This window comes from Hoplias malabaricus, chromosome 13 (assembly GCF_029633855.1).
Source record: "Hoplias malabaricus isolate fHopMal1 chromosome 13, fHopMal1.hap1, whole genome shotgun sequence".
Taxonomy (NCBI): Eukaryota; Metazoa; Chordata; class Actinopteri; order Characiformes; family Erythrinidae; genus Hoplias; species Hoplias malabaricus.
Window position 1 is genome coordinate 5,286,967 of NC_089812.1, and position 26,568 is coordinate 5,313,534.

A 26,568-nucleotide genomic window follows, 5' to 3' on the forward strand; every position below is an offset into this window, starting at 1 on the left:
GAGCGAGGAGAAGCCACAGCCGCAGCAGAGCATGAATAATGGACAATAACTAAACAAATAGCTTTTCGCACCTCGCCTTCCCGCCTCCTCTGTTTGCTCACCAGAGCAGCCGTGCGTATGTGCCGCAAGCCGCTCGTTTATCTGAAAGCCGTAGACCGTGCAAATATTTGCTAGTCTATCGTGAGCGGCTTTTATTATGAGCTGGTTTATTTAGTTACCTGGAAGGCTCAGGGTGGAGAAATAGGGGCCACACCTTCATAAGTAAACCCACTTCCTTCAAAGAAGAAAACTTTTGATCAGGGTTTTTTTTCCTCTTTGTTTTAAGCAATGACACATCCTTTTGTGTTCCTAATGTACAATGAGGTGCTAAAGTCACAGAGCGCTCTTCGTGTCCAGTCACTCCAGTGCAGTTTACATCATGGTTCTGTGATAGGGACGACATCAGAAAACATGCCTTTTACTGAACATTTCTCAGAAACCTCTTCAAACATTAATTCATTCATTGTCTGTAGCCCTTATCCAGTAAAGTTACTATTTTGGAGATGTCACTGTCACACAGCTCCGAGTCCCACTCCGGGTGACTGTCTGTGAGGAGTGTGGTGTGTTCTCCCTGTGTCTGCGTGGGTTTCCTCCGGGTGACTGTCTGTGAGGAGTGTGGTGTGTTCTCCCTGTGTCTGTGTGGGTTTCCTCCGGGTGACCGTCTGTGAGGAGTGTGGTGTGTTCTCCCTGTGTCTGCGTGGGTTTCCTCCGGGTGACTGTCTGTGAGGAGTGTGGTGTGTTCTCTCTGTGTCTGTGTGGGTTTCCTCCGGGTGACTGTCTGTGAGGAGTGTGGTGTGTTCTCCCTGTGTCTGTGTGGGTTTCTTCCGGGTGACTGTCTGTGAGGAGTGTGGTGTGTTCTCCCTGTGTCTGTGTGGGTTTCCTCCGGGTGACCGTCTGTGAGGAGTGTGGTGTGTTCTCCCTGTGTCTGTGTGGGTTTCCTCCGGGTGACCGTCTGTGAGGAGTGTGGTGTGTTCTCCCTGTGTCTGCGTGGGTTTCCTCCGGGTGACTGTCTGTGAGGAGTGTGGTGTGTTCTCTCTGGGTCTGTGTGGGTTTCCTCCGGGTGACTGTCTGTGAGGAGTGTGGTGTGTTCTCCCTGTGTCTGTGTGGGTTTCCTCCGGGTGACCGTCTGTGAGGAGTGTGGTGTGTTCTCCCTGTGTCTGCGTGGGTTTCCTCCGGGTGACTGTCTGTGAGGAGTGTGATGTGTTCTCTCTGTGTCTGTGTGGGTTTCCTCCGGGTGACTGTCTGTGAGGAGTGTGGTGTGTTCTCCCTGTGTCTGTGTGGGTTTCTTCCGGGTGACTGTCTGTGAGGAGTGTGGTGTGTTCTCCCTGTGTCTGTGTGGGTTTCCTCCGGGTGACCGTCTGTGAGGAGTGTGGTGTGTTCTCCCTGTGTCTGTGTGGGTTTCCTCCGGGTGACCGTCTGTGAGGAGTGTGGTGTGTTCTCCCTGTGTCTGCGTGGGTTTCCTCCGGGTGACTGTCTGTGAGGAGTGTGGTGTGTTCTCTCTGGGTCTGTGTGGGTTTCCTCCGGGTGACTGTCTGTGAGGAGTGTGGTGTGTTCTCCCTGTGTCTGTGTGGGTTTCCTCCGGGTGTTCCGGTTTACTCCCATGCTCCAAAAACACACGTTGGTAGGTGGATTGGAGACTCAAAAGTGTCCATAGATGTGAGTGAATGAGTGAGTGTGAGTCGCCTCCCCAAGCTCTTTGTTGTTTATCAGTTGAAATGATTTTGAGCAACTTAAAATGACGCAAACCACAGGTTTTAAGAGCCAGTGTTACTGTGACAGAGCTCCCTATGTATGAGTCCCTTCCTGCCCTCCATCTGCATCATTTGCAAACAACCTACAATGGCCTCTTGACACGTCCACTTCCTTTCAGACCCATACAAATGAGTCCTCTTTTCACAGTAGAAGAATGGACAGGACCCCTGTGGATTCTCTTTAGATCTGAATGATGGAAGCTTTAATGCTAAGTGCCTACAGTCCTTTGAATGAAGACAGTCTTCTGCAGATGTTTAAATATCAGTGGTCAATGTACATACTTTGATTATTTTCTGTGTGAACCAAAGGAGCATTATTTTTCCTCAGAAATATCACCTGGATATCTGCTTTAGAAATCAAGAGTTTTCTCAAACTTGCCCACAGTCCCCGTTATAATGTTACTGTTCGTTTACGTATGGAAGGGATGTCTTCATATGAGCACTTTCAAGTTTGTAATGTTCCGTCTCTGTCCTCAACACGAGGAACCAATAAAACCTAAGGCAGTTCGCACGTCCCAAGCTTTTAAAAGTTGTTTACAGAACAGCCCTTTTCCTCCTCTCTAAGCAGTAGGATGTAACCCAGATTTCTTAAGAAAAAGCCCCAAAAACTTGGATCTAACCACAAACATACACCCACATAAATAAGCAGGACAACACCGGCCAGAAGAACTTAGGCACATGTTACGAAGGGAGAGATACCTGTGATGCTTCTATGTGCATGACTCTTTGTATTTGTGCATTTGTTTGTTGCACGCATTTGTTTCCGAATCTAGGTGTTGTCTTATTACTATAATAATAATAATAACAATAATGATGGTGATGGTGATGATGATTGTTATTATTTCTTCCTCCATTTCTCCCTCTTCAAAAGTGCTGCCCAGTGGCTGGCTGAGCTCCAGCTCCGGCTTGTTAATTAAGTTTCGCTAAGCGGCACATGGTCTTGCCTTCAAATACACTAAGCGCCGCTCTCTTCTGCACACTTCAAAAGGCGGCGCGCTCCACTCCGGCAGGATTATTAAGTGATTGCAGCTTCTGATAGCGCCTCAAAGTGCCTGGAGCGGAGGAATGCCTTTGACAGGGCACAGGTACTCAGCTGAGGAAAGGCATACAAACACTGACAAATCTAGACTCACATTGCTGAGGGTGGATCCCTGTTTTAGGAACCCGTTTCGTTCGGCTATATTCCTTGTTACATCAGTTATAGGGACTCCGCTGGTTACGCAGCATCTCACTTTGATTTTGACAGCTGGCTAAAGTTAAGAGGCCGTAAAGAGATGGACACAGAGCAATCCAAGAAAACTTAGCGCTCCTTTCTTTGCAGAATCCAAGCAAAGATTCGCACTAAACATGGATTTGCTCATTTGGCCGGCAGCGCTCGTCATGAAACAGCAGGCAAGTCAGTGCCGTCTCTATAGCAACACACACAGCCAACAGGCTACAAAGAATGTCCTTTTTTTTTTTCCCCTTTCTTTTTTCTCCCCCTCCCCCTCCGCCTTCTATGCTTTGTTTTCACTCTCATCAGGTGGAAAGGCCTCAGGAGACGGAGGAACAGTCGCTGAAAAAGAGGCGGGGGAAGGAAAAGTGAGTGAGGCAGACGGTGCAGACTTGGCTGGGCTTGGCTTTGCTGATGGCTCTCATTGTTTGGTCACTTGTCTGTGTGTTTGAATGTGTGTGTGGGTTGGAGGGTGGCTCAGGTGTTGATGCCTGCGCCTGGCGCCTTCTGTCTGCCAGTGTTTCAGCAGAAGGTTTCAAAAGCAGCTCTGAAAGCGGAGAATCACCACTAACACCGTGGTGTGTGTGCTCAGTCTGCACACACCCTGCTGGTCCTCGATGGACACTAACACAACTCTCACACAGCCGTAAACATGCTTCACTGTTAAGACCTGGAGGACTTTAAACAGCAGTGCTGCTGTATTTCTGAATAAACAAAGAACATTACTTTTTCTTCCCCTCAAACCAGAAGCTTTAGTGTAAAACATTTCTTTTTTTTACTGTATTTTTTTGGACACTGCATCACTTTTCTCCAAAATACACAGGTTGGCGATGTACAGTGTTACCGTGGTGATACATATTCACTACTTTAGTTCGGGAACATAACTGTACCGTATTCTATATTAATTTAACATTTTAAAGTTGTGTTGAGTTCATTCGCCCCGTTTCATCTCCAGGACTTTTATTGTGTTCTTTTATACTCCACAGTTGTGTAATGAAAGATTACAGAGATCCCCCTCTCCTTCTGGAGAAGAGAATGTAATGAACATTTAGGGAACACAACTGGACTCTAACACCACTGCTGTACCTTTAAAGACACACTACACTGTTTGACAGTAATGTACCTGCACCGTACCTTTTTAAACTGAGAGGGTAGAATCGTGAAACAAATACGAAGTTGTCACAAACATGCTGCTTTGTTGCCTGTAATCGAAATACCACTGCAATGTCCAGTTAACGTAGTGGTATCTGATCCAGGACTTTCCCAGTTTGATGCAGGCGTTCATAATGAACCACTTTCCTTTTCATTATTTAGATGGGCACCTGGGTGGAAAATGGGCTGAACACAGTTTGATTAACTTGATATTCCTCTTTCTAATTGTATATACAGGGGTTAGACAGTGAAAGTGAAACACCTGTCATTGTAGTGTGGGAGGTGTCAGGGCTAAATTGGAGCAGCCTGGTGGACAATCTTCATTAACTCCACATTGCACCAGTGAGACCATGTGCATCCAATGGTTCAAACATTGTGTCCTGAAGGCGGTGCCGTGTATCAGGACGACAACGCACCAATACACACAGTGAGACCGGTGAAAGACTGGTTTGATGAACATGAAAGTGAAGTTGAACATCTCCCACGGCCTGCACAGTCACCAGATCTAAATATTATTGAGCCACTTTGGGGTGTTGTGGAGGAGCGAGTCAGGAAACGTTTTCCTCCACCAGCATCACGTAGAGACCTGGCCACTATCCTGCAAGAAGAATGGCTTCAAATCCCTCTGACCACTGTGCAGGACTTGTGTATGTCATTCCCAAGACGAACTGACGCTGTATCAGCCGCAAAAGGAGGCCCTACACCGTACTAATAAATTATTGTGGTCTAAAACCAGGTGTTTCCCTTTCATTGTCCAACCCCAGTACACTCAATAATGTTAAATCAGGAATTAAAATCCCAGTTTAGTCTTTTGGAAGTGCTCGCAACATCTCAACAGCTTTTTTGAAAGACAATACCTTCTCGTTATTTGAAGCGCCCTGCACTGTGTTGTTTTTGAGTATCGCCCGCTGTTTTATTGAGACAGATTACTGTCTAAAACTCGACACTGCTTTGTAGGTTATGCAGCACTGGCTGGAGAGGAAGTGCCCAGCTGATCAATGAAGGCCATAGTTAGCTCTGAGCAGATCAATTCCTTTCTGAGCTTGTGTTTCAGATGTACCTTATGTTCCCCTTTGGCTCATCTTCGGCGGCACTCAGTACAGCACAGTAACGTCAGACCCAGGGCACTTCGGAACCTCTGGTGTTGCTGCAGCAGTTTTTTGTTTGTCATGGGGTGTAAAAGGAAAGAGAGACATCACTGTGTTTGTCGGTTTTTACCCTGTCGCCGGCTCAGTGAGCATGTGCCCTGGCCGACTCTCTTTGTTTCCGTTCTTTTCCGAACATAGAGCGAGCGCGTCATGTTTTCATGTGCCATTCTTGTTTTCGCAGATAATTGGCGGTTGGTTTTCATTCTCTGTCTCTGTGTGTGTCTCTCTCTCTCTCTCTTTCCTGTTAAGTAAATGAATAGTTTGGCCACTGATCAAAGGCCGACCCCTGCGCTGTTCTGGCTGCTGCGGAGAGGCATCGCTATTGGCACCGTACCAGCCACAGAGGTCACAGCAAAGTGTCTGTGAGCGCACTTCCTACCAGCGAATCAGGTTTCATTCTCTCTCTCTCTCTCTCTCTCTCTCTCTCTGTGTCCCCCTCTCTCTCACCCCCCCCCCCTCTCCTCCACCTTCTCTTTCTTCTCTCTCGTTGCAGACCAACAGCAGGTTGAAGCAGCTTGAGAAAGACTACAGTCAGAAGCTTGCCAAGGCCACACAGGTAAACAGTCTCTTCCACCTCCTAAAGCATTGTTTGAAAGGATATACAAATGTTGGGGGAAGTCTGAAAAAACGGCCCTCTTTTCCCCTCTGGACTAAAATTACACACCTGCCTGTTCACACAGACATATACATAGTGTTCCTGGTACCACTCCTCTACTGTGGGCGACTATCTAAAATATACACTGAACACTAATCATTGGATTAGAAACATCTACCTTGTTTCTACACTCACTCTCCACCGTCTCAGCTCCACTGACCTCACAGGAGCACAGTGTATGCTCTGTATACTTTGTTACCCCTGTTGGTGGTGGATCATTCTCAGCGCTGCAGTGACCCTGATGTGGTGGTGCAAGTGGATCAGACACAGCAGTGCTCCTGGAGTTTTTAAACACCTCAGTGTTTGTTAAGAGGTGTCACTGATGAAGGACTAGAGGACGAGCGACACACACTGTGCAGCGACAGATGAGCTACCGTCTCTGACTTTACATCTACAAGGTGGACCAACAAGGGAGGAGTGTCTCACAGAGTGGACAGAGAGTGGACACAGGGTTTAAAAACTCCAGCAGCACTGCTGTGTCTGATCCACTCGCATTTTTGGAAGACAACAATTCATGCAATACAGGAGACTACAAACACAACAGTTTATTTATTTCTAGTGGTCACATGCTGTAGATTTTATAGCTGTTAATGACACTGCTGACCTCTGTGATGGGGAGGCATCGTTATTTTGAACAAAATCATTGGGGCCATCTGTGCATTGATCCCTATTTTCGCTTTCCATTCTTCCATGCTGACATGTCTGTTATTGGAGGGCCCCCACCCCCACACAGCCATGTGGTTAACATTAGATTTAATCTGTTCAAACTGAGGGAAGAAAAAAAAAAAAAGACCCAGCTCTAGTTCTCCTCTTTTGCTCATGAATCAAGCAGGTCCTGTCCTCTATCCTCTCTCTCTCTCTCTCTCTCTCTATTCCACTCACTCCTCTCTCGGCGTGTGAGATTACACGGGCGGCTCGAACACTGCGGCTGAACTCCTGAGAGTTGTTTATGTTTCATAAGAGAAAGAAAAAACAAGAAATCTCCCCTCACTTGAGGACAGCTGACTTCAGTGGCATTTTTTTTCTCATCTGCCCGAATTGCCCCTCATTACCTAACAACCAAATCCAAACCCTTTCTTGTCCTCTTTCACAACTCTGTTTCAGGAGCTCCCCCCTTAAAACAAGGCAGGTTCACAGTGAGGTTGACAAGCAGATGTCGTGTGAAAACAGCGGCCTATCAAATTACACAACAGCCATTGCTCAAAAAAAGGGGAAAAAAAAAACAACTAAAAACATGCGGGTGCGTACGCATACGATTTTGTGGGTGCTCACCCCTCTTTTGTTTATGTCTAATGCTACATTTCTTCTGAGAGAACCGCAAGTCATTAATCCCTCCTATTATTGTTTTTTTTAAAGCACCAAATTGGCATAAGCTGTACAAACACGTCTCCATCCCTCCTCCTCTTCCCCCTCGTCCCACAATCCTTTGTGGAAACACGGGCTTTGATTAAGGTCTGATTATATACACCTTAGATAGAATTTGGCGTCCCTGTTGTTATCTGTTTCTAACATTCCCTGGAATCTGCTTTGCTTTTAATGTCACAGCTCCCACTTTCTGTGGTTCCTTATTTATTAATTATGTGTAATTTTACTTTTAAAATGGATGCAACTGCGGTGTTGTGTTCACTGTTAAAGATACTCTTCACACAGTTACATCTCCATATCCGCATTTGTTTTCTAATTTTAATTAAACATATTTAACAGGTCGAGAGTAATTAGTTGGGTATGAACTGCTGTTTTTCCCCTAAAACCTCACTGAATACAATGGGTATCCGAGGATTTGTAAGTAATAATAGTGTGAAACTTCACAGATGATGCCAACTTCCCTCAATGGTAGTTTTGTGTGATTACATTTTATGTAAACTTTTTATTCATAGCCGCTTCGTATAAATTCATACTTACTTGCACTTTGCAAACTTCGCACTTGTTGCTCTGAGTTCCCTGAGCTATAGTGCTAAGCAGTGCCCTTTGAACTCTAAACAGCTACCCACTTCTAACCTCTGCCACTTATCATAAGGCATCTTTTTAATTCGCCCAGGGCTAGTACAGTTGCATGTGCATCGCCCCAATTAAACCCAAGCCAAGCTATACATTAGTCCAGAGGGCATCTTGGCTCTTGCTGCCAGCACACTCACTTTGCTTAGGCTTTTAATTAGCGATAGTTGGCAAAGGCAGCTGACTTGGTCTCTCATGAAGAAGCCTCCCCCTCCGCCCACCTTTGACCCTAACAGTGTTTGCAGCTTTCCAGCTAACGATTAGCGCTCGGATGAGGCGACAAAACGATGCCATCCACACACCCCCAAACCGCCTCTGCAGTTACAGGCCTGTGACCTCACGCAAACTATGGGCTATATGTAAGTCCTGCTTGATAGGAAGGTGTTGATATGGAGTTTTTAAGGCCAGAAGCAATAACTCTCAATTATAAAATCAATTTGAAATAGCAGTTACTGAAGGATTAGTGTTATAGTGCAATTACTAATATCTCGGAACATTCCTGTCTATTTTTAAACTAATTAAGGTGCAGTAAGGAGTGGATATTGATATATAGTCATATTCACTTTGGCCTTTAAAAAAACTGTTGATTAATATTTTAAATCATTCATAATTGATGCATTTTTTTAACCACATGCAAGCAACACATTTATTTTTGCATTGGGCATAAAACCATTGGATATCTGACCTCTGTCCACAGCCTGCATACCAGTTTATCCCTATCTGTAATTCATATATGAAGTGCAGTGTGCATAAGACATTTCTAATGAATATTGTTCAAATTTACATCGCCATAGAACCAGGTAAATAAGATTTTAAGATATAAGATGCCCAAGAAAGATACTGTGAGTATTAATATTCATTCTCTCTGCAACAGCCATGTTAGTTATGAAGAAAACGCAATTCAAAACACGTACGTAGTTTACTTCCAGCAGCATTCAATCATTCCATCAGTAGATTTAAGCCTGGTAGATTTACCAGTGCAATAAAAGGATGTGTTTTTGTCATATTACCTCATCTTTTTTTATTTTTTTATATAAATGCTAATTTAATTGTATATTAAGGGTTTTTTTTGGCCGTACCTCTTCGTTTACATTCCTAACCCACAATTTCCGCCACCTAAATATCTTTAGACCAAAGGTAGCCAGGACAGACTTGGCTTTTTTTTGAAAATCAGGGCTAAAATCAGCGTAAACGTTGTGTATCGTGGTCCCATCTTAGCTGGAAATAGCAGGTTCATCAGTCTGCCTCTTATTTCACGTTCTATCTTTCCTAAGACCCAGGCACTCAGGACTGAGACAGCTGCTTCCGCCAAGCTGCAGAGTGACAACTCAACTCATCCAAATTCAGCGGGAAGTGCGCTTACTCCCAGCCTAAACAGCCGCTGCCAAATTACAGAAGGCGAGCCGAAGCAATTACAGTCAAAAAAGGGCCTAAATATCAGAGGAAAGATACAGGAATAACAAGAAAGGAGGGATGAGTGTGTTCCTCCGGGCTAAAGACTAGATGCAGGAATCTATATGGCGAAATAATTATTACCAAGAGAACTGATGTTACCGTAATAATGGGCTGTTTGTTGCTTTCATGTGGTCCACCCACTGACAAAATAAGCCTAATCTCTCCCTCTGTGGTTGCTCCAAAGTCTTTGCTCCCTACTCCCACACAATGAATGGATTCCAGTCGAATTGTGCCTGCTGAAAGTTTACGCACAATAAACAATTATCTGTCTAGCCCAAAGCAGCCAGCTCTGGCCCGCTCTCTCCTTTCCTCCACTTACAGTCTAAACAGAGTGTTAATTTTAACTGGAGCATTTCAAACACACAACTTCTCGCTTTTTATTGCGCCGTCTTTTGCCACAAGTTCACAGCCTTTACTAAAAAACAAGGACGTAGGTACCATGCCTTATAAGAGGAGCGGTACTCCTACGAACGAGTCTAGACCCTGCAGAGTCCCAAATAATTTACCCAAGGTTATTTACATATCTTTACTGAACTCTTACAATTGACAGTTCAAAAATAAATGTACTTCTCGAAGCTGTATTAGTATTTCCAGGAGGCATTTGCACCTGTTCAAAAGAGCAGAAGTTAAGCCCACTAGCTCGTCAGCACTAACTCTCATGTAAATAAACAGTACAGCAAGCCATGGTGCTCCGGCAGTGTTTATTTCCGCAACACAGTGAACCTAAATGGGAGTTTGGGAATAATTTAGCACAGCCCAGTTTACAAAATCCAGCTTTTACAGCCGTACCGAGTTCACCGAGTTCAGCTGGCTACCCGTCGTCTAGATCATGCTTTTATCTAACCAACAATAATAATCCAGAAAAGCAAGTGACAATTTAGCAACACTTAAAAAGAAACTTTAAACTTCTTGTGTCTCCCTCAGAGGTGTCTGTTTACGTTTTCTGTAACTATCTCTGATCCAGAGAGCAGTGGTTTCAGCTCTTAACGTTCTGATAAAGTTATTCTTTGTGGAAAAGTTATTGACATTGGACAGGTCTGTGTTTTGTTTTTTTTTACCTTAAAACAAGTAGAATGAGGTCTGTCTTGACCTCGCTGATACCAGATGGGAATTGAGTTGGAATGTCTAATAGAGGGCTAGAGTACTCTTTATTATTAGCTTTACATGGAGAGCTTGGGAAAATCATTTATGGAATATGGAAAAAGAAAGTTAAACACTTGTTTCTGTTCACATACCTTCAGCTGCTTGAAAGTAGAAAGCCTTCAGTCTCTTATAGCTTTCTTAAACGAACCTGTGTCAATAAATTGATTAAAATCAATTGTTTTTCTTTTATTTTACACGTTGTAGTGTTTGGAGTTAAGACAATACATGTACCTTTATGTTTTCAACAAGATATAGTGGAAGGTTCGCTGACATTTTGATTTGTACCGGACGAAGAAGGTAAAGCCAACGGAATCATTACTAATGAGCCGTCCATAAAAACGACAAGGTGTACTCAGACAGAATTAAAACCTCTGAAAGTGATCAGTAATAATTAGAGTACGTCACATCCATTAAAGCAGTGCCATCTGATTAGTACTTGTGTCTGTAATTCTAGTGGCAGGTTGAGATACATTAACCCTGAGCTGTAGATAAATCATTTTAAAGCTAAACTAAGTAAGACAAAACCAATTTAGATGAACCGATGATAATTCACAATGTTCAAATGACTCTGCGCAGAACCAAACCTATATTTAGTAACTTGAATATGACTAAATATATTAGCCAGTAATAGATTTTGGGTAGGGGCCAGCTAACGTTATCAGCGAAGATCATGTGGTGCTAAGCGAATAAAACAATTTAATAAACATCTCGTTAAATTACGATGGAATCAATTTAAAGAAGTAATTTTTTTAAAGTTATGGTCATTCCACCAAACTGTACCCAGAAAAATAATGTATTAGAGTGATTGTTTATTACTTTTACAGATTTTCTGTAAAGTTCAGCTCAAATGACATGAAGAATGAATGAATAAGTGTCAGTGAAATGGCTGTGTCTTAACTCGGGGCAGAATCAATGGAGAAAATGAATGAATGCTCCTTTAAACGTTTTCCCAAAGAGATGTTAAGCAGAGCACTCGGGATAAAATGAAAAACTTAAGGTAAAAATTGAAATGATATTTTACACAAGTGACCGTAGACCTTCAGGCCAAGAGACATGTCAAAATCATTATAAGATCTCCTCCATTATAAGATCAAGATCACAGGACATGGCTGTGAAGTTCTCCTCCATCTGAGCTTGATTCCAGACGTCTTGCCGGTCTAGACCTTACTGCATTTCTTTTGTATCAGATCGTATGGCACTGTTTTACTTACTTTCCAAAGCAAGCTGATAAGAGAGGGTCAGCAGCCGGCCTTTAATTAAGTGTCTTGAATAAAGTTTTTGTTTCGTTTGATAAGCCTACACAGGAGTTTTTGTGCAAATCAAGTACAGCGATCTGCACTGGAGCGAAAGCTGAAAAACCAAATTTGACAAGTCGCCTTAGATCATTGGTCAGTAGGATAGTGTTGTTGGACTGGAGTATATGTAACAAAGGGCAGGATTTGCTGTGATTTTAGTGGCTCACTGTACTAGCATTAGCACACTGTTTACATTATTTATTAGTCAGTTATTTATAATTCATTCATTCATTCATTGTCTGTAAGCGCTTATCCAGTTCAGGGTCGCGGTGGGTCCAGAGCCTACCTGGAATCATTGGGCGCAAGGTGGGAACACACCCTGGAGGGGGCGCCAGTCCTTCACAGGGCAACACAGACACACACACATTCACTCACACACTCACACCTACGGACAATTTTGAGTCGCCAATCCACCTACCAACGTGTGTTTTTGGACTATGGGAGGAAACTGGAGCACCCGGAGGAAACCCACGCAGACACAGGGAGAACACACCAACTCCTCACAGACAGTCACCCAGAGCGGGACTTGAACCCACAACCTCCAGGCCCCTGGAGTTGTGTCACTGCGACACCTACCTGCTGCGCCACCGTGCCGCCTATTTATAATTCAGTGTGTGTATTTTTTGTCATGCTACAGTTTTGTTTCTGTCTTTATACAAATGGTTGCCTGTTTAATTAGTCATTTATTTTTCTTTAAGGTGCATCCTTATGTAATCTCCTTTAAAATATATAGGAACAAACAGTGGGACACTGGATCACCTGACCAGGAGCTTAAGTTCCTCATGTCCACGCCAAGCATGGGCTACTGGGGTATGAAGCCCTCCAGTATTGGGTTGAGTTCACTGTACAGTGAACGATCTATATCCAGCATCTTTGGGGATTCACATTTATTCATTATCATTATTTCACCATACCATGGTTCTTGTGATTGATTGCCATCAAAATCGTGTTCACACATGTTCTGACGTTTAGTGTAAGGCCTCTCCAGACTGCGGAATCATTTACTGCATCATCGAAGGCCAAGCTCTCTAATAGTACGCTTCATTTCATTGCACATACGTCCGCAAATATACAGCTTCAATCTGCATTAGTATTCGCACACAGTGACCAAGAGTAAACATTAATTTATCCTTCGCAGCATGGCAATACATTGTCAGAAAGTATTTCCAGAGTTAAACAAGTCTCCAGACAGGTCTGGCGGGGGTGTATCTTCAGCTCCATTTTGTGTGTGATTTGTAAACATGCAGGTTTTTGAGTGTTTACCTCTCAGAACGCCTCCAACACTAGCTCACTTTAGCAGAAGTGTCAGGACTCATCTTCCATTTCAAATTCGCAGCACACTTGCATCGATGCGTGCATTACAGAGATGGGAGGTTATGTAATACGTCTTAGTTTTTATTTACTAATATATTTTAAAGTAAAAGGTTCCAAAGCTAGTCAGTTGGACACCAAGTGGTCAAACTAGTTTAAATCTGTTAAAGAGAGGGATTACGTAGGTCACTTAAGCTCAGCAGAGGATTGCGCGTGTGACTCATGGTTTTGAGCCCACTGCACATAGGCAACACTAGGCATTAATATGATTGAATATGTCTGTAGGACTAGATTTAAGCCTTTAAACCTAGGTTTATTATTAATTATACAACAATTAGTTGGGATAACCCAGTCTAATTGGTGGAGACGGGTTCCACCCATGCTGTTACAGGTGATAAAAGCATGGTGTTTTTCAGTATCGCTAAGCAGTTGCTGCTAAGCATTCTCGCTCTTTATGCTCCAGCTTATTGTTATTTACTATAATAGCTTTTATTGTTACACAGACATAAGTTTGGACAAGTGAAAATGCTCTGCACACTTGCAGTTTTTGCCGAGTTGGAAGAAAATAAGATACATATTGTGGCATAACATACACAAAGCTCAGTTACACTCTTTGTTCAATATCTTCAGATCTGCAAATACATAGTAACTCACAGTGAATGGAGCTATAGAAAAAGCTTACATTTACAGTGAAACTCTTCAAAGTTACTGTGTCAGTGATACAGTTCTGTTCTGACAGCGCCGTTTTGGATTACAGTGTACAGCAGAATGTTCGGTCCACAACGTGTACTTATTTTCACTTAGAAAATCAAACATGTCTTTTGACCAGGGGCAAACCTTCGCGTACTCCTAAACATTGAAAACAGAATGCAAGAACAATAGATAGCTTCCATATGAAAATATCTGACCTGCAACATATTTGGTCATATTCTGTGACAGCTGACAAAGATCACATTCCAAACTTGGGGTTGCCCCTAAGCAATGGCTGTGAACAAACTGGAACCAGAAGCAAAAAGAATACAAACCAGAAAACAAAATGGCCTCTGAAATGCTTTGAAAGACTGTAACACAACAGCGTTCGAGTTGAGAATCTGACAATTATTGATCCTGCTTTTTCAGGAAAGGCTTTAACATAGTGGAGAAGTTTGTTTTAAAGTACATTTTATACTATGTTCAGAGATTCTGCGCTTTACTTGTGACTCAGGAATGTAGATCAATTGCTGACAGAAATCACAGAATAGTTTCCCTTGTGTCAAACTCTCCCCATTCTGGAAAATCACATAAGCAGAGAGCAGTACAGTTCAGGTACAGTTCTATTAACCGAAGGTATAGAGGTATAACACCAATTATCATAACATTCAGTTGTGTCTTTTGTACTTTTTCCAATGGAGAAATGCACATTTGTGTCTTTTTCATAACTTTGAATAGAAAAATAAGCAGCTTTGGCTTAAGACGCGCTGCAGGGCATCAATGCAGCTTAGTGCCGATATAATTGAAATGGTATATGGTATAATTTCAGACCATATATAAGGCTACTAAGACGGGTCCTTGAGGGTACCACTCCAGTAACAGTTTAGTACCATTTGCCAATAAACTATTTTCCAGTGTATTATGAGTTATTTGATAACTACTATGTGTTTTTACTCTCAGGAAACGAAGGGCCTGCTTACAACCTAGACTTCAAAAAGCGTTCATCTATTCTGTGTGTTTCCAGGTGACGACAGAGCTGCAAGCAGCATTGTCTTCAGTAAAGGAAGAAAATAAAAGGACGCAGCAGGCTCTGGAGCGCCAGCTGCAGGAAGCACATACACGGGGGGATGAGGAGAGAAGACAACTCAGCAGAGATGCCGACCGAGCCTGCAAGGTGAACATCTCAGATGCTCACACACACACACACACACACACGTATGTATAAATGTGATGGGGTGGAGTATCACAAACAAGATCCTATAGTTTTCTGGTGTATTTGTTGATGATTAAGGTTCCTAAGAGACAGATGGTGAAAGCTGGATAGAGTTGGCTAGTCCAGTTAACACCCACAGTCCAGTACCGGTTTTCTGACCTGGCTGTTGGCAACATCTGCTTGGTCTTGAGCTTGGTGACTTCAGAGCATCCCATTTTATTTCACGGAGATTTTACAAACTGTGTGTGCACAACTAAATGTTAATGTCCACAGTGTGTGAACTATAAAGTAGCTGAAATCACTAATTAAGCTGTTTTCAAGTTTTGGACCTACATTTTTTCTCCTTGGACAGAAAGGTACAGAGCAGGGATGGTCCATTTTATACCTTCAGTTAGGGTCTGATTTTTATGGGATAGATATGTCTCTTCTCCTTTTACTTGGAGGAGGTTAAAGACAGGTCAGAGTGGAGACTGTGGCAGAGTGGAGTGTGTCAGTTTTACGATGGGTTTGAACTGGATCCCCCAACTTTGAACTCCTCTGTTTTAGCATTGGAGCTCAAATGACCTTTGTCTTTGGAGTAAAGCGTCAGATGTCTCCCACTTTAATAAACACCGTGACCCAAAGGGACACTATAGGAATCTGTAGGAGAAACATTCTCACAATAAAGAATGAAAGGAAGGGAAGTTAATGCAGTGAGGTAATAGTCAAGTGTGAAGTATGTGGAACACTCCTTGAGTTTCTGTGTGTGTGTGTGTGTGTGTGTGTGTGTGTGTGTGTGTGTGTGTGTGTAAAATCATTAAATAAGCGTTATGTGGCCACCATTAATTGATGTGATATTGTATATTATTTGTACCAGTTTTTGAAACCCAACTACACTTTAGTTAACGATTCATCTCCAGAAAACTGCAGTGAATGTCTTTTGCTGAACTGGAAGTTTCTGAGAGAAGTTTTTAAGGCATTCTTTTTGCATAAAGTATTTAAATAAACATGGGTTTACAGGGAAACTTAATGCAAACTTAGGTTTCATCAGTGACACTAATGGTGCTGTTTGATAACGTGGTAAATACAGCAATGGCACTGTATTGTGAATTTGCACCGTGAGTTTTGTTGTTGTTTGTTTTTTGGTGTTTTATTTTTTATCTACGCTTTTATTATTTAGTTATTTTAGCCACACGTGAGGTCACACACATATGTATCGTTTCTCCGTTCCTTGTTGCACTGTCCAGCTCTGCCTAGATATTTTTCATCTGCCACCAAACCTCTTCAAAAAACCACAGCATACTTTTACAGTCAGATAAAAACGAACAAAACCAACGTGATCTCTACTGCAGCTTGGGTATTTTACAAATGGCTCCATGTCTGAAATTCTGAAATTGACCAGTCTCTGTCCAGTCAGTGATCTACAAGGTCTACAGATCATGGATTAGTCTCTACTCAGCTCAGTTGGAACCACGATGGAGCAGGTATTAAAATGTACCCGGTTTCAGGCCCAGAACTTGGGTAAAGGAAAAGCAAGAAAGCAGCGACATAATTAGGAAGAGGGCTGTCATGTTTATGACTGGTGGAGCTGGGGCTTATTAGCATAGGATTTGTTGATCGTGTGACTAATGAAAAGCAAGCCAAAAGTATCCAAATTGGCTACTATTTTGGTTCCTAGTAGTAGATACTTACTGACAACTGATGAGAAACAACTACTCGGTTGATGAATATGCAGCTTCTGTTTGTTGTGCCATAAACATATGACTGTTCACGCAAACAGCAGTGGGAAGTCAGCTTAAATATGTGCAGTCATGCGTAATCATTACATTCAGTGTAGTGCAGAGTACCGTCAAATTACATAATTCTCCTCACACTTCCTTGTGGATTGAGGGCTGTAGAGGGGATCAGTGCCAGTCTATTATTTAAACCGTGTATGTCATTCATTGTCTTTTTTGGGGGAGTATTTCTAGATGGAGCTCCCTGTAGTCTCTACGCAAGTGTGCTGTGGGTCCTCTCGGCTCACTAAAGCTCTCCTCCTCTCTCATTAAGGGAGCGTGTTCACTGGGAGCGTTCAGCCCATACACACACACTCTCCCTCTCAATCTTAGGCTCTCAGTCTGCCTCACATTAAGAGTCTGATGGAGTCCGATCGGGCCTGCCGCGGCTCTCTCTGTCGACCGGCGTAACGCTGTCCAATTACACTTGAGTACACTTGAGTGTGCATGTGTGATTTGAGCACGCAAACCATTCAGTGTCCTCATTATTGCGAGCCGGCCTGTTAACTGCTCAGCTAATGAGGCTCCAATTAATGGCTGACTTGTTGATTAAAGTCCAGGCGCACAAGAAAAACGCCACTGATAAACGTTTGCACAAGAATAGAGAGAAGCAGTGAACAACCAGTTTGTCTTTGGACAGTCATCGGGCGGACATTGTTTCCAGACTGCTCACTTCAAAGGCAGGATTATGAAAGCCAAAGGGGCTGAAACAAAAAAGAAACTGGGGGAAGAGGGAAATAAAACAACAGCATCAAAGTACAGCGCATTTGACTGCAATAATCCCAAAACATTTGTTGTTAGTGTGCAGACTCGTATCAGATGTCCCCTTCCCATTTTTTTTTCCTCTAGATTAAATCCGGGTTTGTTTCTGAAGTCGCCTCAAGTCCTTGCTCTGCCCTAAATCTCCAGAAAGAAGAGCCAGAGCTCTCCTGCTCGCTTTAATTGCTCGCATTTCCCGCAAAGCCGCTTAAGACGCAAAATGGCGCCTCCAAAATCACACGGCCCACGCTTTTCTCTTCAGCTTCTTGCCCAACGTGTTTATAGACAGTCTCGCTACGCCTCATGCTCTGCTGGTGATGGCAGAGATCACAGCTGTTTGATGTACATCATTTACCATGGTGTCCTTGTCTAAAGACAGGTATAGGGACCTCTATTGTTATCGTGATAATCCTGTTGCTAATTAAAGTCATAAAAATGGAGACTGAATTTGTTTGAGAATTCTTAAAGCAATAGTTTGATGAAAATCAAATTTCCAAACGTTTACCCTTTGCCCTGTGTCTAGTAATTTGGCTAAGTGTTTTCTTCTTTAGTGGTGCACTGGCGCTCACACACACTAGAAGCCTATAACCACTAATTAACATGGGGTAAGCTACATGTCTCATTACACACAACCATTTTTAGCTGTGAAGTAATCTTAAATAGACTTGCTTGTGTGGTTTCCGACACTGAAAGTCCTCAATGACATTCTGAGGATGTTTATATGTGTTTGATGTCCTGATCATATGTGAATGTGCTTTGGTTAGATACCGTTTCAGCTTTTAACTAAAATGTATCTCCAATGAGCAGATGAGATCTGATTTTACTTTCCGGTATAAAACAAATCAATATGTAATCATTTTTAATAGCACTATATTATTCATTCATTCATTCGTTTATTCATTCATTGTCTGTAAGCGTTTATCTAGTTCAGGGTCACAGTGAGTCTAGAGTATACCCGGAATCACTGGGTGCAAGGCGGGAACACATGCCAGTTCTTTACAGGGAGACACACACTCACACCTATGGACACTTTTGAGTCTCCAATCCACCTACCAACGTGTGTTTTTGGAGCGTGGGAGGAAACCAGAGCACCCGGAGGAAACCCACGCAGACACAGAGAGAACACACCACACTCCTCACAGACAGTCACCCGGAGGAAACCTACGCAGACACAGAGAGAACACACCACACTCCTCACAGATAGTCACCCGGAGGAAACCCACGCAGACACAGAGAGAACACACTACACTCCTCACAGACAGTCACCCAGAGGAAACCCACGCAGACACAGAGAGAACACACCACACTCCTCACAGACAGGGATTTGAACCCACAACCTCCAGGTCCCTGGAGCTGTGACAGAGACACAACCTGCTGCTCCACTGTGACTCCCAGGCAGTATATCAGACTCAAATATTGGAGTAAACCTTTAAAAACAGCTGAAAATACTTATGTATTACCAAAGAAAGGCACTTTTTCTTTTTTGCTTCTGCTGAATGTGGGCTTGTTTTGTCTTTGAACACCTCTAAATGTTGTTTGAGTGATCTGATGTTAATCTGATTTCCATGCAGTCAAGCTTTTCATGCATTCAGATGAAGTCCAAATACTGACCGATTCCATAAACAACAAAAAAGAAAACTAGGTGTTTCACAACATAAGTTTTAACTGTCAGAGTGAACAAAATAAACACACAGGCATTTATTTAATGGTCATTGCATTCATTTAAAAAACAAATAAAACAGCGAGCATCAAATCGATTATGTGCTTATATGCTTAGCTCTAAATGTTTTGGGGTTTTGTCCTGTGTCAGTGACTGCTCTCTATAAGCCAATGGGAAAAGGATAACAGCTACAAGTAAACGATGAAAGAGAAACCGAAGTAAGTTCTGATGGAAGCCCCTAACCTACCTTCATTTTCTTGCATCATAGGACTTTATCATATTATCAACCCCCAACATAGTTGCATGTTCTTCCAGAGAATTTGCCCAAGATTTGATTGGCCTTATCTTAACCTAAGCTTGAAACACAGCTGTTATCGCCGAGTTTGCAGCAAGCACACACTCTTAGGTATTGTTCTGCACTGCGAGGGGAGGAGTGTTTGAACTGGCCGATGTACATGGCCTTATTTGCATAGTAAGTCCTGCTTTGTCTAAGCAAGGGCCTTCAAAGGCTCCATGCAAATGGCGGCTGGAGTTGTAGATGCCGGTTATTTTGCAACACCCATCACCACAAAGACTGGATTGGATCAGGAACACAGCCAGCAAAGCTTTATTGTTGGGCCTGTCAATTAGCCACTATATAACAAGCGAAGACACAGGCCACGCCACAGTGCTCTCACAATGTAGCATCTCACGAGAAGTGATTAAGAGCTTTCAATCTCTCCTCCCCAATGTTTGCCTACCCGTCTGTCTGTTCTCCGTCTAGCTTTCTTTTTCCGACTTTCTCTTTTGCCAGATTAGCAGGCTTACCCATCTCACTCACACATTCTGGGAAAAAAAAATAAGAACGCATCTGTCATCAGCAATAATCGTCCCTCGCAAAAACCAGAACAAGCTAAACCCAGCACAAGTCCAAATCCCTCTCTCTCTCTCTCTCTCTGACTCTTTTCTAGCTGATTGATTGACATCAGCATGTGTTGTATCCTCAGAATTTGCAGCTATAACTCTGGCCATCCTCCTTGATTGCTATTTGCGATCAAAGTGTAGCTGCCTCGGCTCCAGAAGCGCCACTGGTGCAGTTGTGTTCTTTCTTGTGCACACAAACAGCAAGATTAAAGAGAGTGAGTTAGTGTGGTGGTCAGAGGAAGTTTCCGCCAGAGATTTCAACGCCCAACTAATACCCCTACACACACACACACACACACACACACAAAGACACTGTCTATGCTAGCCTCCCAACTGGCATATTTTCAGCTCTACACTCCTCTGTTTGGCACAGGAATAACTTGTGTGCTTGAGATTAAGGTTCCTTTAGTCTAGCTCCCTGAATCCACTGATAGATTTTTCTAAATGAAACATTTTATTAACCAAAAAAAGTCTCTTTTTGAACACGTTTTATGTTAATAATGTGACCTCTAAAGGTTGTTGTTGTTGTTGTTTTTATTTGATATGTAAAAATGTGAACAAACAAAGGATAATATCCAGTTTATTTTGTTTGAAACAAGAATGCACCTGAATAGGAACATGTCACGCATCAGTCAAACCTTTTTTATATTACTCTGATTAATTAAGGCAGTAATAACCATTAAATTATTATTTAATGATTCATTAGCATCCTACGCTAATGAAAAGTCTTGAGTCTTAGTTATTTTTCTAAAAACACGTGTGTATGCAGTAGCTTTGTTTTCACTCTGATACATAGAGGGTTTGGGAAAGAGATGTAAAAGTGCTTAACATTACTTTTCCCCACCCAGTTATTTAAGTATGTGAAAGTTAAGTTTTTAGGAGCTGTACAGCTCTGACCACCAGATTACACAATTCACCCACATTCAAGAGTGAGAGGTGACAATGATACACAAAATCTACCAGGAAACAATGCTGTTCTACTATGTATTTAGCTGCCAGTGCCCTCCCCGCCTTCGTCTGTGAGCTAGATATCTCCTGTAAGCTGTGCCTGCCAAGCCTGAGAGACCGGCTTGTACATAAACAATAATGCCCCACCCTTGACTTTGAACCACCGCCATGCTTTCCCTTCAAACCACACAGTTTATTCCCCATGCCTCACCTTCACACTCCAACCTTCTGCTGTCATCTCAGCCGCCATTATATAATACTGGCACCTTCATATCCATCTGCCAAGTCTGTGGTCATATCTGTATGTTAACTTACCACTGACCTCAGGACTGGAAAACAAAGACAAATGTACTGGGTATAACTTTCGAAACAACACACGAATCTCCAAATAAGTAATTTGACAGAAAAACAAAAATAAACCTACCAAACTTATAACAAAGTAGAGTATAATGGGATTTCAAAATATAACTGTTTTTGACATTTTTGACATTGATTCATTTATTATAAATTGACACTTTTATCATGTTTTTATATATATATATATATATATATATATATATATGTGTGTGTGTGTGTGTGTGTGTGTGTGTTCTAATCAGTTTTAATATAATAGTAAGACTTTTAAAAGAAACATTCAAAACCATTCCATAACGTTCCAGAAAATCTACTGAAGTAGTGTATTGTGTATTGATTAAAGTTCATTTCCAAGAGAAATAGTGATTATTAATTTGTTACCAAAGCAGAGTTTTAAAGATAAAGTATGTGATATTGTATGATCACACCTTTAGCGTTTACAATGGCAGTGGCGGTAATAATGAGGGCTGTAGTAATAATAAGTGGGTTGTCGGTGGGAAGGGCTTGCGTGATGGTTTCCACCAATTAAGGCTTATTTGGACGATACAACAACCCTGAACACTACTGTGCCTTGTACACAGTGGTTGCTGGGGAAGTTAAACGATAATCTAAGGTTGGCTAGGCATCAGGGCCCAGAAACTAAGCACAGCTATGAAGGAGTGATCAGAAACAGCTGATACTTCTAGTCAGTGGATAAGTAGAGCACTGATTGGTTGGGGAAATACACTGGTTGTTGGTGACGTATTACATAAAGTTCACATGGAACTGGTGGCGTTGAGCATGCATTAACGGTGCCAGTGGGGCTAGATACAGCCTTAATCACCAGGGAGGCCAGTGTGGATTTATGATTGTTGAAAGCTGGCTTGGAGGGGGGAGGGTCTGGGATGTCGGACTTCACGGTTGAGAAGTGTCGTAGGCTTAATTCAGCGAAACACTGATGAGAGGAGCTGCCTACCTTATGACCCCTGTGAAGAGTTAGTGATGGCCCTATGGGAAGCTCTCATGGATTGGCATAGAGTACTTTACATCTTATCCTGTGTATGATTATAATTATCTCAGTAGTCAAGTCATTTTATTGTATTGTATTATTAGATTTAAAGACCACTGTAGAGCAAAGTGCTGTACAGTAAAATCAGAGAGTTTCTATCCAAAATAGATACAAGTAAAAGGTAAATAGAGATATATAAAATGATATAAGACAAACAAATCTGTAAAGTCTGTGGCTGACAGAGAAGGAAAAGTGTTTTCGTACTAGATTTAAAAATGTCTGCTGTAAAAGATGATCTTATACGAATTGTTAAGCTGTCCCATAGTTTGGGGGCTGCCACAGAAAAGGCACAGTCAACGTTTAATCTCGACCGAGAGCGAGGAACAGTTAAAAGCTGTTGATTTGTGGATCTCAGCAGATGTCTGAAAGTGGAGAGTAGGCAAATGAGGTCTGAAATGCAGCTTGGAGCTATGCCACGTAGAGATTTGAAAACAAACAATTGAACCTTAAACTGAATTGTGTACCTCACCTGCAGCCAGTGCAGGGAGATGAGGACAACAGAGATACTTTTTTTTTTCCTAGTACCAATTAGAGGCCTAGCAGATGCGTTCAGACCAGCTTTAGCCGAGATAGTTTCGACTAACATTGTTAACCCTTGTATGGAACTTAACGGGAACCTGACACACTGTTAATCTGTTATTTGGGGTTTTATTCTTTTTGTTGTTGTTTGTTTGTTTTGTTTTCCAGTCCAGAGTTTGCAAAATCACCGGTTAAACACTTACTCTAGCTTTCTTTCTCTCTTTTTTTTTTTAAATACCCTATGTCAAAGATTATTGTAGACACATGTTCCAATGACTAGCATCTTCTGCTTTAATGTGCACCCAGTGATTGACTGTGCATACATGGGTTGTCTAATCTCATAGACTTGCTTTGTCAAATTTCATCTTGCTTGAGGTGTATAAAGCCCCTCATTTGGGCTGTGGAGAGTGATGGAGCGTCATCCTATACCTTTGGCATGTGTTGGAGCGGTGTTTGTGGCCTAGAAGGTACTCATTTAAAATAAGACTACACTTATAAAAGTGTATAAATGGTTTTAAAATCTGTTTATTACAGGGTTTGTCAATAGGTTGTAAACACCTTAAAGGTCATAATTAATAATAATTATTTCACAAAGAATGTACTGAAAATGTCGAGGTAAAGAATAAGCTCAGACCTGAGAGTGTGAATTTAGTTATTTCATATGTTAAGATGCACCACATGATCGTTAGTATCTAAGAAGACATTCTATCTGTGGTTAACTGATTAAACCTGGTGGTTAAAGGGTTAAATGCATTAACAAATATGTGCTGAAGATGACAAGCTAAATGTTGACCAATGGATATGGCAAAGTAAGGTCAGTATTTGGCAAGATTTAACTGTTTAGATGGGGTTTAACTGTGTAGATGGATGTGGGTTTACTATTTGGCAAATAATGTCACTGTTAACCATTTTATCTATTTGTCATACATTAATATTAATAGTTTTTAATGTTTAAAACCTAATAGCCATTAAGTAAACCATTTATAAACCTTTGTAAGTGTAAACTTGTTCTAAAATCAGCACCTGAGCTCTCCAGTTTGAGGCTAAATGCAATGAAATCCACAAACATTTTGCCTTAAAATGTATTATTCTCTATCGAATCTGTTTGTGAACTGAGCGTATTCCTACATCCATAACACCTAGCAGCTTTCACTGTTAGTAGTTTTGAGCTGGCATATTTGGAGCTTTATAGTCCTGCTGGAAAAGCATCACAGGTGGCTCCTCGTGAAGCTACTTGATAGAATGCCAAAAGTGTCTAAACCTGCTTCAAAGCAAAAAGGGGCTACTTTGAAGAATCCAAAATATAATGGAGTTTTGATTTGTTTGACAAGGTTTGGTCACTGCATAATTCTGTGGATTTCATAGGCTTTGTGCCTTCACTTTTATGGAAAATAAAATGTGGAAAATAGTAAAATAGTAATAAGAAAATCTTCTCAAACAAACAGTAGGTGTTTTCTAGCTTTTTTTTTTGTTTGTTTGACTCGTAATGTATGAGTGAGTCACACAGGGCATAAGGCTACAGCAGCTCTGATAATGGCGGTAGAGGTGATTGGGAAAGACGCAACAGAACCACATAGCACTTCATACATACAACAGACTCAGAGTCAGCTCACACTCTATTAGCCCAGAATTTTACTGGGGCTGTAATGTCACCTCTATTTTAAATCCCAGGACAGTTTACCTAGAGATAAGTGTCGTTTCTGTGATTTCAGGAGTCACAGAGTATGGGTGGACAAGGAAAGTGCTCAGGTACTTTTTAATTTCATTTATTATATTATTATATATAATTTATTTTATTTACCCAGCATGCAATCTGCGACAATATACCATCCTGCAAATAAACCCGTCCAGGTCCACTGCCAATTAGATCTTAATTTGAGGCTCTGTGCTCTTTCTGGAGCTTCTTTAGCCCATGCTAAGTTTCAGGTTAGTTTTGAAAGCAGGCAACAAACGTGTTCCACTTTCCACAATTTCACTAGAAATTCATCACAGTGGTGGTGAATGGAACCGGGTGTCCAAAGACTTTAATGTTTCTAAAAGCTGGATTACAGAATGTCAATTCACAAAATAGTTACAAATACAGTGGAACCTCTACCTACGAACTTGATCCGTTCCGTGACCCGGTTCCTAAGTAGAAAAGTTAGTTTCTCGAGTCAATTTTCCCCATTTAAAATAATGGAAAAGCAATTAATGCGTTCCAGCCCCCACCCCGAAAGTCACCCTTTTTGCACTGATATATGTTTACAACACTCTCAAATTAGTAAAAAAATACATGTAGCGTTACTAAAAATAAAAAAGAAGTACAGTGGAAACAGAAATAAAAAAGAAATAAAGTTTTAAGTGGTTACACAGCGCTACCTTGAAGACGTGACGACTGGCTGGAGGAGTAACACAGGCACTGGCTGTATGACGGGAGGTGGGGGGGTGGGGGGAATAACGGAGAGTAGGCAGTGAATGTGGGGAGACAAAGCGTAGATACGCCTTAGCACGAATTTCGATGTCTGCTATTTACACTAATGCTAAATTGCTAAAGCTACAATGTGCTAATCTTAAACGCTCACTCAAGTCTGGGGCGCGCTGGGAGACTCGCCTATTGGGGTCAGTGGCCATTACCAGCCGCCGGCTCGGAGGAGGCTCGGGTTCGTTTCTAGAGTCGTGGTTCGTTGGTGGAGGCAAAAAATATTAAAATGTCCGGTTCGTATCTTGGAAAGTTCGTTAGTAGAGGCGTTCGTTAGTAGAGGTTCCACTGTACTATGATGGATACCTGACACATTGTTATAGTATAGTTTTCAGGCAAGATTTGATCAAATTGAACACCCCAGAAAACAATATTACTAAACATTTAACCCCATCAACAATTTCCTATGAAACCTCTGCTATTGTAAACAGAGTGGCCATATTTGTGTTGTAGATATCATGACCTTTGGCCTATAACCATGAGGAACCAAGAAAATCTGACTTGGTATTTCACATCAGAAAAGTTGTGATTAAATTAGTGTGATGATGTTAAAGGGAAAACTTAAGAGAGAGAATATTCTCTTACAGTACGGACGTAGAAAGAGAACACAGACACCTGTATCTACTGTCTGCAGCTGTAAATTCCCATGTGATAGAGGAACATTAACAATATGCTCTTATTCATCAAACCTGATAATATCCTCCTTCTCCACAATTCTCAGATAAATTGTGACTCATAAAGAGCCAGAGGAATATGGTGGGTCCCACACATCTGCTCAGTCAGGTGGCAGCTCAGGGGGCTTTAGCTGAGCTCCGCTTCTATTTAGACAGTAATAGACTGAGGCCTGTGGGCAGAGGCATGGCGGTTCAAACACGCCTGAGCCGCCAATGAGTCCTGACATGCTCTGCTGCTCTGACTCATGGATTTGAGAAGAGCAAGGCCGTCTGGCCCCCAACAGGAGCAGTCACACAAGAACACAGAGAGTGAGAGTGTAATTGGTGCTGTGGATGATGTAGGTCAATGCAGCGTTGCTCAGTGAGAAGAGGAAAGCTGCAGGGTTACTTACACACACACACACACACAGAAAGACAGGCCCAGTCAGGAC

General features: G+C 42.1%; 1 protein-coding gene across 4 annotated transcripts in view; it reads left to right on the forward strand.

The window, feature by feature from the left end:
* cep112 (centrosomal protein 112) overlaps positions 1–26,568 on the forward strand; it is a 191,343-nt gene that overhangs the window by 140,384 nt on the left and 24,391 nt on the right. For all 4 annotated transcript variants that reach the window (XM_066641756.1, XM_066641758.1, XM_066641755.1 and 1 more), the window contains 2 exons: positions 5,797–5,859; positions 14,872–15,021. In XM_066641756.1, coding sequence (XP_066497853.1) covers positions 5,797–5,859; positions 14,872–15,021 — 213 coding nt within the window. The remainder of the gene's footprint in view (positions 1–5,796; positions 5,860–14,871; positions 15,022–26,568) is intronic.